Source organism: Oncorhynchus masou, chromosome 3, assembly GCF_036934945.1.
Source record: "Oncorhynchus masou masou isolate Uvic2021 chromosome 3, UVic_Omas_1.1, whole genome shotgun sequence".
In the NCBI taxonomy this organism is placed as follows: domain Eukaryota; kingdom Metazoa; phylum Chordata; class Actinopteri; order Salmoniformes; family Salmonidae; genus Oncorhynchus; species Oncorhynchus masou.
Window position 1 is genome coordinate 22,921,953 of NC_088214.1, and position 19,381 is coordinate 22,941,333.

Below are 19,381 nucleotides of genomic sequence, written 5' to 3' on the forward strand. Positions count from 1 at the left end.
CCTCCTTAATCTCTTTCTCTCTCTGTGTCTATCCCCTCTCTCTCCTTAATCTCTCTCTCTCTCTCTCCTTAATCTCTATCTCTCAACTCTCTCTCTCTCTCTCTCTCTCTCTCAGTGTTTTCCAGGGTGCCTCACTATTCAGATCCGTACTGTTCTGTGTGTTCTCATAGTGCTCTTAATCTATGCTGTAGCCCAGGCCTGTGTGGTAAGTAGGGTTAACAACCTGGCACTAAACCACCTAGACTCATTATATTCATTGCAGTACTCTTGAACACATGAATGTAAATGTCATGTCAATCAAATATGCAAAGAACCAACCTTTGAATTACTGCTCGAGAGGTATTAACATTTCTCCTCTCCTCTCCTCTCCTCTCCACTCCCCTCCTCTCCACTCCCCTCCTCTATACTCCTCTCCTCTCCTCTCCTCTCCTCTCCTCTCCTCTCCTCTCCTCTCCTCTCCTCTCCTCTCCTCTCCTCTCCTCTCCTCTATACTCCTCTCCTCTCATGTTTTTCTCCCAGGTGGGCTGCATGCCGTGGCTGTGGGGTAGTCCCCACCACTCCAACAGCTCCATTGTCAACATGGATACAGCAGGCCCGCTACGCAGCTTCAACCGTACTTTGATGGAGCTGCCATGTGACGGTGCCCGCTATGCTTTCTTGTCATGCGTTGTGGGCACGCTGACACTGGCGCTCTTCCTGCGCGTATCCTGGATGCCAAAGATGGCACTTTTGCTCCTCCTGGGGGTGCTGTATGTCACTGTGCTGGAGCTCAGCGGATTCAGACGCACCGCCAGGTAAGAGAGAAGACAGAACATACACACACTGTCAGGTGAAAGAGAGGATACACACATTTACTAGGGATGTGTATCTTTCCCTTTCAAGATGAATCGATACGTATCTAGATACATGGGCTCTGATACGATACAGGAACAATGAATTTTAGTTTGAAATGATTCGGTGCAATTCGGTTTGATTCAAGAACGATTCGATGCAATTTGTTGTTGCATAAACACATTCATTTTCCATTCTCTATATAAAAATGATCATATTAACTGATTTTTTTTAAAGCAAAACTACAAAGACGATTGCTGATGGTGAACCCGGACAATCAAAATAAAATCAATTGTAATCCCCGTTCAGCAGGTGGGATATTGCCACATGAGAGTTGGGCCTCCATTAGTTTACTTTTATTCTGGTAAAACACCATTTTCAACAGTGAACAGATAACAATAACCTATCAAATGACATAGATGTCACATACCTAATAAAGCCTAATACCACACATGCCATTTTAGCATTTGAATGCTGAAGGTGCCGCTCAGATTTGCTAAATCAGAAACAGGCCACCTTCCTCCTGGCGATGGTCAGTGTGCAAAGCTGGCACAGTGTACAGTTTGACCAGGCTACTGATATTCCATAGGGTTGTTCTCGGCATTCAAAATGACATGTCGATCAATGAATGTCAACACAGTCAACACAACACACTGAAGAGGACACGTCAGTTGTCACAAAATATGAGGTAAAAAGAAACGAATTAAAGAATGGGATTCCCCGATTCATAACATTTGAATCAATTTTCTGACTGATGCATACCACATTTGGATTGGTTTGGGATCCATACTAAACATAACATTTGACTGACATCAAAGTTGGTTCTCACAAAGTAGGGGTTCTTTCCACATGTCCCTTGTTTATTTTTACCTTTATTTAACTAGGCAAGTCAGCTAAGAACAACATATTTTCAATGACAGCCTAGGAACAGTGGGTAAACTGCCTGTTCAGGGGCAGAACGACAGAGTTGTACTTTGTCAGCTCAGGGGTTTGAACTTGCAACCTTCCAGTTATTAGTCCAATGCTCTAACAACTAGGCTACCCTGCTGCCCCTTGTGAAGTTGTACTGCCCACTGTATTTATCTGGTCAACCACTCCCCCTTTTATTACTGATGTGGTACCGTCCTACAGCCCACTTCCCCTATTAATTTATGATGTGGTACAGTCTAACTGTGTACCTACTTATATTGCTGACTTCTCTGTTGGTTTTGTCCAACTGTGATGGGGTCCATAGCGTTATATCTCTGTGGGGGTGGAAGGGTGTCTCCCCATGTACTTCAACTCCCCTTTTAATTAATAATTTGGTACAGTCCTTTTGTAAATGTTGCCGATGTCTCTATTGGTTTGTCCCACAGTGGGGGGTCTAATCTCCAGATCCGGGGCTATGAGCCCATCCTATCCCTGCTGCTGTTCACCAGTGCCCTGGCCCTCCACTCCAGACAACTGGACCTTAAACTACGACTGGATTTTCTATGGGCCACACAGGTGTGTGTTTGTGTGTGTGTTATGTGTGTAACAGCCAGTGCCAGGCTATTGGCTGTTAAAGCTGCGGGCAGAGTGGTGGTGTCTGATATTGGAATGTTGGTTACGATAGGACAACAATAGGTCTGTAGTAGGGGCTGGCTTTAGGTTTGGACCATAGAGATCCTATTACATTGCTATATAATATTCTAATTCTTAATTCTATGGTTTGGAACTTATAGCTATTGATTCTACCTCGTGCACCTCAGTTCTGGAGTACATTTAGAGCTTTTACTGACACCTTATGGTAAGAACCTTGAACTGCAGGCTTGAGTTGTACTGTGGGGTGAATGTAATGTTCCAGTTTTATTCAAATTAGTATATTGTATTTGTTTGTGCGTGTGTGTGCATCGTCAGGCAGAGGAGGAGAGGGATGGAATGGAGAAGGTCAAGCTGGACAACAGGCGGATTCTTTTCAACCTACTTCCTGCTCATGTGGCTCAACACTTCCTCCTGTCCAACCCCAGAAACATGGTGAGTCCTATGGACGGACAGGCGGCTAGACAGACAGACAGAGGCAGGCAGCCAGACAGACAGCATTGATGTTTCATAAAGGATATAACTTTTTTAAACTTTTTGGCCTGAATGCCAAGCGTCACGTCTGGAGGAAACCTGGCACCATCCCTACGGTGAAGCATGTTGGTGGCAGCATCATGATGTGTGGATGTTTTTCAGCAGCAGGGATTGGGAGACTAGTCAGGATTGAGCGAAAGATGAAAGGAGCAAAGTAGAGAGAGATAAAACCTGCTCCAGAGAGCTCAGGAACATAGACTGGGGCGAAGGTTTACCTTCCAACAGGACAACGACCCTAAGCACACAGACAAGACAACACAAAAGTGTCTTCATAACAAGTCTCTGAATGTCTGTAATCGGCACCAAAGGTGCTTCAACAAAGTACTGAGTAAAGGGTCTGAATACTTATGTAAATATAATATTTCAGTTTTTTATTTGTAATACATTTGCAAACATTTCTAAAAACCTGTTTTTGCTTTGTCATTATAGGGTATTTTGTGTAGATTGATGAGGGGAAAAAATGATTGAATCAATTTTAGAATAAGGCTGTAATGTAACAAAATGTGAAGAAAAGTAAAGGGGTCTGAATACTTTCCGAATGCTCTGTATGTCTGGCCTAAGGGTGGCTATCTGTTCTCCTATAGGATCTGTATTACCAGTCCTATGCCCAAGTCGGAGTGCTGTTTGCTTCCATCCCCAACTTCAATGACTTCTACATTGAGCTGGATGGGAACAACATGGGAGTAGAGTGTCTGAGACTACTCAATGAAATCATCGCTGATTTTGACGAGGTGAGGCCCTTTCGGCTGCTACTCAACTGGGAGAATGTGTTCTATTCTTCTGTGTATGGCTGTGAATCTTGTTTCTTTTTCCTCAGCTCATGGATAAAGATTGCTATAAGGACATTGAGAAGATCAAAACCATTGGCAGCACGTATATGGCAGCTGTGGGTCTAGTCCCCACCATCGGAACAAAGGTGTGTGTGTATGTGTGCGTGTGCGTGTATGCTTGTGCATGTTTGATAAATAAATAAAAAATATGAATATAACAAGGACAATGAATGAATGTGATTATGACATACAGTATATATATTCTTACTTCCTTTCTACAGGACAAAAGATCTGTCTATGATCACCTGAGCACAGTTGCAGACTATGCTATTGAGATGTTTGATGTGCTGGATGAAATCAACTACCAGTCATACAACGACTTTGTCTTGAGAGTGGGTATCAACGTGGGTCCGGTGGTGGCGGGGGTGATCGGGGCCAGGAGACCTCAGTATGATATCTGGGGGAACACAGTGAACGTGGCCAGTCGCATGGACAGCACCGGAGTCCCTGGCAAGATACAGGTACCGTATTAAATTAGGAGTTATGTTTGAGGCTTGAGGATTGGCCCGGAGTAGATTGGTGTTGGTGAGTAAATCTACTTGTATGACAGTGGTTTAACCTCTCTCTCTCTCTCTCTCTCTCTCTCTCCCTCCCTGTCTCTCTCTTTCTCTCGCACTCCCTCCTTTCCTCCCCCAGGTAACAGAGGATGTGTACCGTATCCTGGGGGATAACTATGACCTGGTGTGCCGGGGGAAGGTCAGCGTGAAGGGTAAGGGTGAGATGCTCACCTATTTCCTGGAGGGCAAGGTCCACAGCGCGGGCTGCGCCACCACCTCCTCCGTGGTGCGCTCTGCCAGCCTGAGCCGCCGTGCCCACTCCTGCGGCAAGGCCAGCGTTCCCACCAAACTGGGCAGCGTCAACTCTGTCGCCAGCTTCACAGTTCGCGCCAGCATGGTTAGCCTCAGTGGCACGGGTAACAGCAGCTCTAGCCCCAGTGTCAATGTCAGTATCCACCCCATGCCATGCTTGCCCTCACCCTGTGTGCCCACACTGGGAGAGGAGGATGAAGAAGAGGAGACAGATGTAGATGTGGGAGGAGTGGTGGTGGAACGGGTGAAAGAATTGGCTGTGTAGGGAGGTGGAGAGAAGAAGTGCTGCACTGTTATAAACTTGAGTTCCAGACCTCCCCGTCCTGGGCTATCACATTCATCAGGAGTCACTGGGGGTCTCACTAAAGATTGAACCAGGGTCTCCTGTGGGTAAATGGTACACTGGGATACTGGGACAGCCCACTGCACAAATGCTCCTCGAGGAGTTACCTGTCTCTGAGGATGGTCAGACTGGACAACTGGACAATCACACCTAGGATGGCTGCACAATAAAATCACGCAGACTTGATTGAGTTTGTTGTTACATAAATAGTGACTTGCCACTGTTTGCAACCAAACACAATCAACTGAAGATTTCCGGCTTCCAGCATGGGAACATCAGGCTCCTGGTGACATGACCAGAAGTATGAGTGAGTGTGGCAGCCAGTTGATAGTGTGTTGTCCCTCTGGGTGTGTACATTCCCAACAGGGGGACATGCACAAAGCACAGCCCAGTATTATCCACAGAAAAAGACAGAACTTTTTATGTCTTCTTCTCTGATTATGCCAAGGATTCATTCCATCCTTCAAGGTGTAAAAGGCTAGTTTTCATGTACTGTAAAGACGGTATGCATGCGTGTATTCATACACAAGTATTTATATGTGTGTATGCATGTGGGTGTTCGACCTTAAATCTTAAATGAAATAGCACAAATACAATTTTTTATACATTCAAAGAGTCCTCAACATCTCAAAAGGCTTTTGACACAACGTCTTTAGTAGTGCATGACCTGTTAGTGCTGGTCTGGACTGGTCTGGTTTCCTGTCGAGTGTAAACCAAAGCAATGAGCTCCTCTAACATCCTGTTGTTTAGTACTTCGTCCTTCACAAAAGGAGCACTACTGCCGTCTAGGTTTCTGGCTTTTCAGTCATGGTCAGGGGGGGTCAAACACTCAATAGTCAAGATATATGGTTTACTGCATATGACATATTTTAAGTCTCATGAATCCAAACAAATAATCATGGCTGTTTGGTAAGACTGTTTAAAACCAGAATGGTCTGGTTTTACATAAGGGTAAGTCACTTAGTGTTACATTTCTAATGTAGGGAACCAGGTGCAACACACACACAGTCAGACATAGCTTTGTTTGCATCCATGAACTTGTCGAGTTGTGTATTGATCAAGGCTTGTTATTCGTCCATTGCTCTGCCCTGATAGGGATTATGTGTGGGGGTGTGTGTCCTGTGTCGGCTTTACACGCAGCAGGCTGTAGCCAAGGCTTTGGAGGGACAGGGAGGTCGGTAAAATAGGCATTGGGTAAGGTGCGTTGGCTTTGACCCACAGTGCGATGCCCTCATCCTTGAGTCCCCGATGTAGGCTATAGAACTTTAGTTAATGCCAAACCTGGAACAGTCTCTCTTACGCACAACTACCAACACATACGTATGTATGCTCGCTCCTTCACACATTCTCTGTGACACACACACACACACACACACACACACACACACACACACACACACACACACACACACACACACACACACACACACACACACACACACACACACACACACACACACACACACACACATCAAATCAAATCAAATCAAATTTATTTATATAGCCCTTCGTACATCAGCTGATATCTCAAAGTGCTGTACAGAAACCCAGCCTAAAACCCCAAACAGCAAGCAATGCAGGTGTAGAAGCACGGTGGCTAGGAAAAACTCCCTAGAAAAGCCAAAACCTAGGAAGAAACCTAGAGAGGAACCAGGCTATGTGGGGTGGCCAGTCCTCTTCTGGCTGTGCCGGGTAGAGATTATAACAGAACATGGCCAAGATGTTCAAATGTTCATAAATGACCAGCATGGTCGAATAATAATAAGGCAGAACAGTTGAAACTGGAGCAGCAGCACGGCCAGGTGGACTGGGGACAGCAAGGAGTCATCATGTCAAGTAGTCCTGGGGCATGGTCCTAGGGCCGCGGTTCAGTTGAAACTGGAGCAGCAGCACGGCCAGGTGGACTGGGGACAGCAAGGAGTCATCATGTCAGGTAGTCCTGGGGCATGGTCCTAGGGCTCAGGTCCTCCGAGAGAGAGAAGGAGAGAATTAGAGAACGCACACTTAGATTCACACAGGACACCGAATTGGACAGGAGAAGTACTCCAGATATAACAAACTGACCCCAGCCCCCCGACACATAAACTACTGCAGCATAAATACTGGAGGCTGAGACAGGAGGGGTCAGGAGACACTGTGGCCCCACCCGAGGACACCCCGGACAGGGCCAAACAGGAAGGATATAACCCCACCCACTATGCCAAAGCACAGCCCCCACACCACTGGAGGGATATCTTCAACCACCAACTTACCATCCTGAGACAAAGCTGAGTATAGCCCGCAAAGATCTCCGCCACGGCACAACCCAAGGGGGGCGCCAACCCAGACAGGATGACCACATCAGTGAATCAACCCACTCAGGTGACGCACCCCCTCCAGGGACGGCATGAGAGAGCCCCAGCAAGCCAGTGACTCAGCCCCTGTAATAGGGTTAGAGGCAGAGAATCCCAGTGGAAAGAGGGGAACCGGCCAGGCAGAGACAGCAAGGGTGGTTCGTTGCTCCAGAGCCTTTCCGTTCACCTTCCCACTCCTGGGCCAGACTACACTCAATCATATGACCCACTGAAGAGATGAGTCTTCAGTAAAGACTTAAAGGTTGAGACCGAGTTTGCGTCTCTGACATGGGTAGGCAGACCGTTCCATAAAAATGGAGCTCTATAGGAGAAAGCCCTGCCTCCAGCTGTTTGCTTAGAAATTCTAGGGACAATTAGGAGGCCTGCGTCTTGTGACCGTAGCGTACGTGTAGGTATGTACGGCAGGACCAAATCAGAGAGATAGGTAGGAGCAAGCCCATGCAATGCTTTGTAGGTTAGCAGTAAAAACACACACACACACACACACACACACACACACACAGACATGCACCCCTGCATGCACCAGACACACATCACACACATCACACACATACACACACACACAGAGAAAACAGTATTCTGCAAATACGTACAGACTTAGCAACATCTGTGGCAGCTGTAGAATCACAGTGTTTCCAACTCCCATGTTGTAGACTATGACCATTAGATAGAGAGATGACGACTTTCCCTTGATCTGCAAAAATGTAAATACATCAAGTTTCAAGTATTTTGCCTTACTTCTATAAATGCTTACATTGATTGAAAAATGCCTTTTTAGCGCATCACTTTGATACGCAGAACTTTGTCAATAAATGACTACTACAGCTGTAAACAACATTGTATCTTGTACAGTGTAAAGTTGGGGTATCTCAGATTTTGTAATAAACACACTTTATTGATGTACAAAATAAGTTTACTTTGTTGATGTGCGTGTGCATATGTGTGATGTAGGAATTAGGCCTAGATTCAGCAATTCTGCCTTTCCGAGATGTCAAGTCATGTCCTTGATGAGGTCACCCCTTGATAGGCATGTAGTTTGTCCCTCAACGAAATCCTCAAATCACCTTTCAAATCAGGACCGCCATGGTCCAAGTGGATGTAGATTACATTATATATACAAAAGTATGTGGACACCCTTTCAAATTAGTGGATTCGGCTATTTCAGCCACACCTGTTGCTGACAGGTGTATAAAATTGAGAACACATATATGCAATCTCCATAGACAAACATTGGAAGTCCTTACAGTATGCTCCCTGTACACCAAGTTAGAACCTTAGGATAAATAAAGGGGGCATTACAATATTCAATGATTGCGTTTCTCTAAAACAGGCTATAGGCTACATGTGCACAATCAGGTCAGAACAGTAGGCTATGAGGGGGAAAGGGACCAAATTAGTAGGGTGAGACACATGGGCTACTAACAACTTACTACACAACATACACTAAGTATTACTATCTTAGCTACAGTATACATATCTCCCTGGCATATTACATCATTTATGCAGAAGCATACAATACATTTTTGGACACATCTTGAACAGGAAGGTGGTGAGGCAGTCCTTCGTGGGCAAATTTGTCATCAAACTATGTCATCAAAGTCTGGCATTCTCTGGATTTATGGTGCTTTCAAAACAACTGGTAACTCAGAAGGTCGAATCATGATGTTCGTGATATTTAGGTCTGAGCTCTAGAAAGAGGCCCGAGTTCCCAACTTGGAATTCCGTGTTGGATGACCGTTCAAAATGTATTTTCCCAGTCGGAGCTCGTATTTTTCCAAGTTCCCAGTTGTATTGAACTCACTGAAGTCTGAGATTTATGAGTTTCCAGTTGTTTTGAATGCGGCAAAAGTCATGCTTGATTGAGAGCATGGCCAATTTATTCAACTTTTTCTGTCCCATGGTGTTGAATGTTTATCCTTTAAAGTTTGGAAACGAGACCCTTAAACCCAGACTTGGACTACACACCCACTCCGCTGAATAGCGGGCTAGTGATTGCTTTGCAACCACTAAATCCTTTCAAACCACTCATTGTTGATTTTGCGATTTCCAACTTGTTGTAATATGTTTATGTCCAATGGCCAATGAGCACCGATACATTTTATATATATCATTTATTTTCATATGACAAGGATTGAAAAGGATTTGCCAGTAGATTGTCCACTTGATTCATGACGATGACTGGTTTTCTAGCTTGCTAGCTAATATTTTGAAAGTATGATGAATACATGAAATCAGGGATCAAGGCAAGACCCAGGTGCAGACTGTTGAAGTAACACTGTTTATTGTAGCAACAGGGGCAGGCAAAGACAGGTCGAGGCAGGCAGGGGTTGAAAATACAGGGTAGGGCTAAGGTACAGGACGGCAGGAGACTCAGGGTCAGGGACAGGCAAGGTTCAGTAATCCAGAGGTGGAGCAAAGGTACAGGACGGCAGGCAGGCTCCGGGTCAGGCAGAGAGGTCAGGCGGACGGGTACAGGGTCAGGACAGGCAAGGGTCAAGCACAAGGACAGGTGAAACAGATCAGGGCGTGACATGATCAGTCCAATCAAAGCTATAGTAGATATAATGTGATTTTATGTAATTTTATCTGTGGCCAATGACCTTGAGCCTTCTTGGATGGGTACTTCTAATGTAACTCTATGGCAACACTTGAATTTTCAAGCTTTTCCCGTGGATTTTGCATTAAAGTAGTGTCCCCATGAGTGACCGAACACTTAGCCAATCACAGTGCAACTAGAGAACATTACCAACCCCTACGCTCCGTATATTCCGCTGGCTGCCCCACCACCACAGAAAGCACTGAGCTCGGCTGAAACATTTGCATTTTGGAGTTGCCTTAGTCAAGAAAGTAAAAAGAGACCATGTTAGTATGCAGCTTTATTAACTCAAAAGATTGTTTGCAAACTGATATGTGACACGTATTAATGCTAAAATAACATGTAAAACAGGCAACAACAAAAAATATATATAAATTATATATATACAGTATCAGTCAAAAGTTTGGACACACCTACTCATCAAGGGTTTTTCTTTATTTTTGCTATTTTCTACATTGTAGAATAATAATACATTGTGGAATTTCTTTCCTCCTTAATTTTTGTCTCTACCCATCCCTTGAGCAGGATAATTGTCATCAACAACCACTGAATTGCATAGTGCCACATTCTAATAATATTACTTACAATATTTATATTCATGAATTCACAAGTGCAATACAGCTTAGCATTTTGTTAATCCACCTGTTGTGTCAGATTTTGAAAATATGCTTTACAGCGAAAGCAATCCAAGTCTTTTTGTAAGTTTATTGATCGCTCGACAAAACATTATGAACACCTAGCATCAAAGTAGCTTGGTCACGAAAATCAGAAAAGCAATCAAATTAATTGTTTACCTTCAATGATCTTCGGATGTTTTCACTCATGAGACTCCCAGTTACACAATAAATGTTCCTTTTGTTCCTTAAAGATGATTTTTACATCCAAAATACCTCTGTTTGTTTGGCGCGTTATGTTCAGAAATCCACAGGAAAGAGCGGTCACGACAATGCAGACAAAAATTCCAAATAGTATCCATAATGTCCACAGAAACATGTCAAACTTTTTTATAATCAATCCTCAGGTTGTTTTTAAAATATATAATCGCTAATATATCAACCGCAACTGTCTTTTTCAGTAGGAGAGGGAAAGGCATTGGCTGCCCAAGCTCTGTTGCGCATACAAAATGCTGCCGGCACCCAGCCATACAATGATGCGATGTTATATTTCTCGCTTATTTTTCAAAATGAAAGCCTGAAACTATGTCGAAAAACTGTTGACACCTTGAGGAAGCGATAGGAAAAGGAAGCTGGTTGATATCCCTTTAAATGGAGCAAAGGCAGGCTATGGAACAAGGAGATTTCAAAATAGAAGCCACTTCCTGGTTTGATTTTCCTCAGGGTTTCGCCTGCAATATCAGTTCTGTTATACTCACAGACAATATTTTGACAGTTTTGGAAACTTTAGTGTGTTTTCTATCCTAATCTGTCAATGATATGCCTATTCTAGCATATGGGCCTGAGAAATAGTCTGTTTACATTGGGAACATTATTTTTCCAAACATAAAAATAGTGCCCCCCTAGCTGAAAGAGGTTAATGCGTTTGAGTCAATCAGTTGTGTTGTGACAAGGTAGAGCATACAGCATATAGTAACGTTCTAGACGATTCTTTGCTTCCAACTTTGTGGCGAAGGTTTGGAGAAGGCCCTTTCCTTTTTCAGCATGACAATGTCATAGGAAGGTCCATACAGAAACGGTTTGTCGAAATCGGAAGAACTTGGTTGGCCTGCACAGAGCCCTGACCTCTACCCTATCGAACCCCCTCGGGATGAATTGGAATGACGACTGCGAGCCAGGCCTAATCGCCCAACATCAGTGCCCGAACTCACTAATGCTCTTGTGGCTGAATGGAAGCTAGTCCCAGCAATGTTTCAACATCTTGTGGAAAGGCTTCCCAGAAGAGTGGAGGCTGTTACAGCAGCAAATGGGGGACCAACTCCATATTAATGCTCATGATTTTGTAATGAGATTTTCAATGAGCAGGTGTCCACATACATTACATGACCAAAAGTATGTTCTGTCTATGAATCAGCCACTAAAAGAAAAAAACGAAGAAAATGCACATCGCCCCACATCTTGTCAGTGTCTGTGATTGACTCAAAGCCTATATGTTCAATGTGTTTTTCCAGCTCCATTCCTTAACCATTGAATCAACACGGTTCTTTCAATAACAACTTCTCTGCTATGATTCAGCTGCCCAAAGTCACTGACAATGGCAAGTTTACTAAGTCTGTCTGTATTACTTTCCACAGATAAACCTAGGAATGTCACTTTTTCCCAAATGTTGAGTGTGGGCCAATGTTTTTAAATGTTTTCCCAGTGTTGATGTGCAGCTCACTCAGTGTAACGGATAAGTCAATACAGAGCTGGCCTGGTTTGCTCAACACTCCTGGTTCACCAGTCTGTTGTGGTGTTCTAGTAAGGAATCAAGGACACAGTCAACACAATGCCCTTCATGAACTACACATTTAAAAAAATCTATTGTATTGCTACTCATATCAAAACAAGTAATCTACAGTAAATCATAAAAATATCAAAATGAGATGTCCTCTCCTGGTTTATTGCACAATAGTCTGTTGTATTGAAGGATAACTAGTCCTGTAGACTAACAGTTAAATGCTTACTTACGGGCCTTTCCCAAGAAGGCAAAAAATATATATAATAATTAGAAAAATAATAACACAAGAAAGAAATACAGAATGAGTAAAGATAACTTGGCTACGTACACGAGGTACCAGTATCAAGTTGAAGTGCAGGAGTATGACGTCATTGAGGTAGGTATGTCGCTACATACACTGTAGGTAGGGGTAAAGTGACTAGGCACCAGGATAGATAATAAGATAGTAAGCCGTATCAAATCAAACTTTATTTGTCACATGCACCGAATACAACAATTGTAGACCTTACCGTGAAATGTTTACTTACAAGCCCTTAACCAACAGTGCAGTTCAAGAAGAGTGTCACACCCTGGTCGAAATATATTATGTTTATTCTTCATTTATTCGGTCAGGCCAGGGTGTGACATGGGTTATTGTGGTGTGTTTTTGTCTTGGGGTTTTGTGGGATGTCTAGCGTTAGTCTATGGCTGCCTGAGGCGGTTCTCAATCAGAGTCAGGTGATTATCGTGGTCTCTGATTGGGAACCATATTTAGGCAGCCATATTCTTTGTGTGTTTCGTGGGTGATTTTCCTTAGTGTCCTTGTTCCTGTCTCTATGTTAGTTTACACTAGTATAGGCTGTTTTGGTTTTCGGTACGTTTGTTTTGTAGTATTTGTATTGATTCGTATTTTACGTTTTTTCATTAAACATGGATCGCAATCTACACGCTGCATTTTGGTCCGACTCTCCTTCACCGCATGAAAACCGTTACAAAGTGTTAAGAAAATATTTACCAAACAAACTAAAGTAAAACAATACCGGTACCGAGTCAGTGTGTGGAGTTACAGGTTTGTTGAGGTAATTTGTACATGGTGTGAAGGTTGGTGTGAAGTGACTATGCATAGATAATAAACAGTGAGTAGCAGCAGTGTTCAAAACAAATGGGGGTGGGGGGGGGAGATGTCAATGTAAATAGTCCAGTTGCCAACAGTGTATGTGATGAGTCAAAAGAGTGCAATAAGGGTCAATGCAGATAGTGAAATAATTAACCAAATAGCTACCCAGACTATTTAGCAATCTATTGGCTTGGGGGTAGGAGCTGTTCAAGATCCTGATTGTTCCAGAATTGGTGCATCGGCACCGCTTGCTGTGCGGTAGCAGAGAGAACAGTCTATGACTTGGGTGGCTGGAGATTTTGACAATTATTAGTGCTTTCCTCTGACACCGCCTGGTATATAGGTCCTGGATGGCAGGGAGCTCAGCCCCAGTGATGTACAGGGTCCTACACATTACCCTCTGTAGCGCCTTGCGGTCGGATGCCGAGCAGTTGCCATACCAGGCGGTGATGCAGCCAGTCAAGATGCTCTCAATAGTGCTGTTGTATAACTTTTTGAGCATCTGAGGGACCATGCCAAATATTTTTAGCCTCGGGAGGGGGAAAGGGCATTGTCGTGCCTTCCTCATGACTGTGTTGACGTGTTTGGACTATGTTAATTCCTTACACACAGAGGAACTCATAGCTCACGACCCGCTCCACTACAGTCCCGTCGATGTGGATGGGGTCATGCTCGGCCCTCCATTTCCTGTAGTTCACGATCAGCTCCTTTGTCATGTTGACGTTGAGGTAGATCTTGTCGTGGTACCAAACTACCAGGTCACTGACCTCCACCCTATAGGCTGTCTCATAGTCGTTGGTGATCAGGTCTACCTACCACCTTCGTGTTGTGGCATTGGAGTTGTGCACGGTCACACAGAGTGAGTGAACAGGGAGTACATGAGGGGACTGAGCACGCACCCTTGAGCACACACCCATGTTGAGGGTGAGTGTGGTGGATGTGTTGTTGCCTATCCTCCCCACCTGGGGGCAGCCCGTCAGGAAGTCCAGGATCCAGTTGCAGAGGGAGGTGTTGAGTCCCAGGGACCTGAGCTTAGTGATGAGCTTGTAGGACATTATGGTGTTGAACATTGAGCTGTAGTCAATGAACAGAATTCTCATATACAGTGCCTTGCAAAGTATTCATCCCCCTTGGCGAAAATAAAAAAATAAGCAAACACGTTTGATGTTCGCCAAAAGGCATGTGGGAGACTCCCCAAACATATGGAATCAGATACTCTGGTCAGATGAGACTAAATGTGAGCTTTTTGGCCATCAAGGAAAACGCTATGTCTTGAATTGAATCATCATTCCTTCAGAATTGCAGCTGTAATTGCTGCAAAAGGTGGCTCTACAAAGTATTGAAGTATTCTTGTTAGTTTCACAATAAAAAATATTTTACATCTTCAAAGTGGTAGGTAGGCATGTGGTGTAAATCAAATGGTACAAACACCCCTAAATCTATTTTAATGCCAGGTTGTAAGGCAACAAAATAGGAAAAATGCCAAAAGAGGTGAATACTTTTACAAGCCACTGTAGGTGTTACTCTTGTTCAGGTGGGAGAGGGCAGTGTAGAGTGCAAAAATATCTGGATTGGTGTCCTGCTCCTTGAAAACGGCAGCTCTAGCCTTTAGCTCAGTGTGGATGTTGCCTGTAATCCATGGCTTCTGGTTGGGATATGTATATACGGTCACTTTGGGGACAACATTGTCCATTAACTTATTAATAAAGCCTGACACTGACTGATGTGGTAAATTCCTTAGTGTTATTGGATGAATCCCGGAACATATTCCAGTCAGTGCTAGTGAAACATTCCTGTAGTTTACCATCTGCTTCATCCGAATACTTCCGTATTGAGCGCGTCACTAGAAATTCCTGACTGAGTTTTTGCTTGTAAGCAGAAAACAGGAGGATAGGGTTATGGTCAGATTTGTCAAAGGAAAGCCGAGGGAGATAGTTGTATGCTTTTATATGTGCAGAGTAAAGGTGATCAAGAGTTTTGTTGTCTCTAGTTTCACAGGTGACATGCTGGTAATTCCAGTTTCCCTGTATTAAAATGACCTTCCATGAGAAGTGCCGACTCTCTGTGCATTTTCGTGTTTGCTTATGGCCCTATACAGCTCGCAGACTGCAATCTTAGTGCCAGCATCAGTTTGTGTTAGTAAATAGACGGCTACGGAAATATAGATGAAAACTCTCTCGGTAAATAGTATGGTCTGCAGCTTATCATGAGGATTTCTAACTCAGACAGGCAAAAACTCAAGACTTACTTAATAACATTAAACACTAGCTGTTAACTAAGAAACACACTCCTCCCCACGTTGCCTTACCCAAGACTGCCGTCCATACTAGACGATGCATGGAGAAACCAGCGAGATGTATATTATCCATGTCCTTGTTCAACCACGTCTCCAAGAAACATAGAATATTACAGTTCTTCAGATCCCATTGATAGGATAGTCTGGAGCAGTGCTCGTCCAGTTGTTTCTTTAGTGATTGTATGTTTACCAATAGAACGGAGGGGAGAGGTGGTTTATGTTCTCGCCAACGTAGTCTCGTCAGGATGCCAGCACGTTTGCTTCTCATGCTCCGTCGCTTCCTTGTTTGAGTCCCACGGATTAAGACCTGGTCCAGAGTTTGCGGAACATCTAGAGCTGCCATCTCGTTTAAGTAGAAATTGTCATCCAAATTGAGGTTAGTGATCGCTGTTCTGATGTCCAGAAGCTGTTTTTGGTCATGATGGCAGAGACATTATGTACAAAAAAAAGTTCAGATCAGCTTAAAAAATCATAAAGTAGCAGAATTGGTCAGGAGCCTGTAAAACTGCTGCTATCCACTGTACATAATGTCTCCACCATCATTTCCGATGACCAAAACCAGCTTCTGGACATCAGAACATTATATTGGAAGTTGATAATGCTAACTACCTCAGTAGTAAATCCAGTTGTATATCTGCTGATTTTGCCCCATGAATCACAAATTAGAAACAATGACTACAGACGTAATTGGGTAGCACGGACGGAGTGGACGTTGAACATGCTAACAAAAAAGACTATCGTAGGTTCATCAAGATAATGAGATTGCAATATTTGTTGGTTGAATTCTTTTTCCGTTGAGCCAATTTAGTCAAACTGAGAACATTTTGGACCGACCGGCTCAATTTGGTCTTATGTAGCAAAATTTGAAATGATGTTTTTTACACTGGATAAAAGTAGAGACTCCGAGCTAGAACATGGTATTCAAGGGCCACTTTGAGAAAATGTCCCTCGAATGTTTTGGTACACCTACTGGAGAGCTCTTCTTTGTTTACACCAATTCTTTCACATGCTCTTAAGCCTTAGCCTCTTTAACATTTACATTACATTTAAGTCATTTAGCAGACGCTCTTATCCAGAGCGACTTACAAATTGGTGAATTCACCTTCTGACATCAGTGGAACAGCCACTTTACAATAGTGCATCTAAATCATTTAAGGTGGGGGGGGGGGGGTGAGAAGGATTGCTTTATCCTATCCTAGGTATTCCTTGAAGAAGGATTCACATGTGAGGCCATGTGCTAAACAGAGTGAGTACGTTAGTGTACTAAACAACCAAAGATTTCAAACTAAAGGCTGGGTTATACTATGTACATCTATCGACGTGCCTGTAGACAGTTGACACAGTGACATCATGAACATTCTATTGTCGTTATAAATAGGTATAAACACAAAAAGAAAATGTATGACATCAGCAGCCTGGTGGTCCAAAATAGCATAACTGTTGAATTGTAACACCAATAAACCCATCCGTTTAAAAATGTATTTAGTGTATGTCAAACTAGCAAACCAGGCATCTAAAAGGAACTTTCTAAACAACGTTTTGGTTTGTTTCTAGCTTGTTAGCTAGTTAGCTAACATTAAGTTAGCTGGCTAGCAAGTTCAAATAATGACCATATCATAGCTGACTACGTCTTAACAGGAAAATAAACTCACAACGAGATCATTACTTACAAGTTAATGGCAAGCTAATTACAGAAAATAGTTTACGGTTGTGAGTGTGACGAAATAAAAGCAGGGCATTCTACCAGAGAATTTTAAAACTTGGACACTATCTCATTGGCCTGACATTATATTCTAATTTGATTTTGGTGCAGGTCAAGTTGTTCTTCACATGACTGTCTCTGGTAAAGACACACTATATAAAATAAAATGTATGTTTATTGATCACATACACAGAATACAGAAGGTGCAAACGCTACAGTGAAATGGTTACCTGCATAGTAGGGTATTTTGTTTAGACATGTAGCTAGATAGCTCTTAACAATGAACCATATTCCTAAATCATAACGTTACAGCTTTGCATGAATCTGCAGGTAGCTAAAGATAACCAACTAGGTTCAATGTAAGCTAGCTAGCTAACACAACGCTTTAACTTGCAATAAAAATGACTTTCTGACAAAATTAGAAACGTATAATATCTGAAAATGTTGCTAGCTAGACTTTATTTCCCGTATACATGGATGAACGCTTATCCCTCTCTGTCACGGATGCCATGGTTGCCCTTTAGTTTGAAGATGTCATCCGAAGACAGGTGTTTTATACAACAGCCTTCTGTGTGTTCTCTTTTAGACTCTCTCCGCATATTTGCAATCAAACATCCAAATGTTCTCTATGTCCTTAGCTATCATACTCTGCTTAAACCGGGCATTCCACTGATTTCAAATCTCGGTCAACTTCTTCTGTCACAACAACTCTGTTGATCGCCGTTTCAGAAGACTACAATGTCTGGTTTAATGAACATGTTTTTATTTAAATCATGGATTTCCTCATCGTCTGATTCATTTTCAGAGTCAGAGAGATTCAGTATGGTACAATCATCCTCAAAACGTTTGCAGTTCTTTGTGATACAGTTGAAGTCTAAGGTTTACATACACTTAGGTTGGAGTCATTAAACTCGTTTTTTCAACCACTCCACAAATTTCTTTTTTCACAAACTATAGTTTGTCGGATAGGGCATCTACTTTGTGCATGACACAAGTAATTCCTCCAACTATTGTTTACAGACAGATTATTTCACTTACAAATCACTGTATCACAATTCCAGTGGGTCAGAAGTTTACATACACTAAGTTTACTGTGCCTTTAAACAGCTTGGAACGTTCCAGAAGGTGATGTCATGGCTTTAGAAACTTCTGATAGGCTAATTGACATCATTTGAGTCAATTGGAGGTGTACCTGTGGATGTACTTCAAGGCCTACCTTCAAACTCAGTGCCTCTTTGCTTGACCTCATGGGAAAATGAAATGAAATCAGCCAAAAAATTGCAGACCTCTGTCATGTTCTGATCTTTATTTCCTTTGTTTGGTCTTTATTTAGTATGTTCAGGGCGTGAGTTGGGGTGGGCAGTCTATGTGTGTTTTTCTATGTTGGGGTATTGAGAATCACACTGAGGTAGCCTGAGTTTCACTTTTGAGTTGTGGGTGTTTGTTTCCCGTGTGTGTGTTTGTTGCCACACGGTACTGTTTCGGTTTCGTTCATGTTCACATTTATTGTTTTGTATTTTCATAGTGTTCAGTTTATATCCTAAAATAAAACGTTATGGACACTTACCACACTGCGCATTGGTCCTCTGATCCTTCCTCAGAAGAGGAGGAGGAATGCCGTTACAACCTCCACAAGTCTGGTTTACCTTGGGGGCAATTTCCAAATGCCTGAAGGTACCACGTTCATCTGTACAAACAATAGAACCCAAGTATAAACACCATGGGACCACGCAGCCATCATACTTCTCAGGAAGGAGATCTCTCCTAGAGATTAATGTACTTTGGTGTGAAAAGTTTTGTGGCAAAATGGCTTAAGGACAACAAAGTCAAGGTATTGGAGTGGCCATCACAAAGCCCTGACCTCAATCCTATAGAATATTTGCTGGCAGAACTGAAAAAGCGTGTGCGAGCAAGGAGGCCTAAAAACTTGACTCAGTTACACCAGTTCTGTCATGAGGAATGGTCCAAAATTCACCCAAGTTATTGTGGGATGATTGTGTAAGACTCCCCCTGAATTTTCTGGACCCAAGTTAAAC

General features: G+C 43.1%; 1 protein-coding gene across 2 annotated transcripts in view; it reads left to right on the forward strand.

The window, feature by feature from the left end:
* Window positions 1-6,349, forward strand: part of LOC135512979 (adenylate cyclase type 1-like) — a 57,210-nt gene extending 50,861 nt beyond the window's left edge. For both annotated transcript variants that reach the window (XM_064935562.1, XM_064935553.1), the window contains exons 12-19: window positions 116-205; window positions 520-794; window positions 2,187-2,316; window positions 2,710-2,826; window positions 3,510-3,656; window positions 3,743-3,841; window positions 3,977-4,216; window positions 4,392-6,349. In XM_064935562.1, coding sequence (XP_064791634.1) covers window positions 116-205; window positions 520-794; window positions 2,187-2,316; window positions 2,710-2,826; window positions 3,510-3,656; window positions 3,743-3,841; window positions 3,977-4,216; window positions 4,392-4,829 — 1,536 coding nt within the window. In that variant the 3' untranslated portion in view covers window positions 4,830-6,349. The remainder of the gene's footprint in view (window positions 1-115; window positions 206-519; window positions 795-2,186; window positions 2,317-2,709; window positions 2,827-3,509; window positions 3,657-3,742; window positions 3,842-3,976; window positions 4,217-4,391) is intronic.
* The last annotated feature ends 13,032 nt before the right edge of the window (window positions 6,350-19,381 follow it).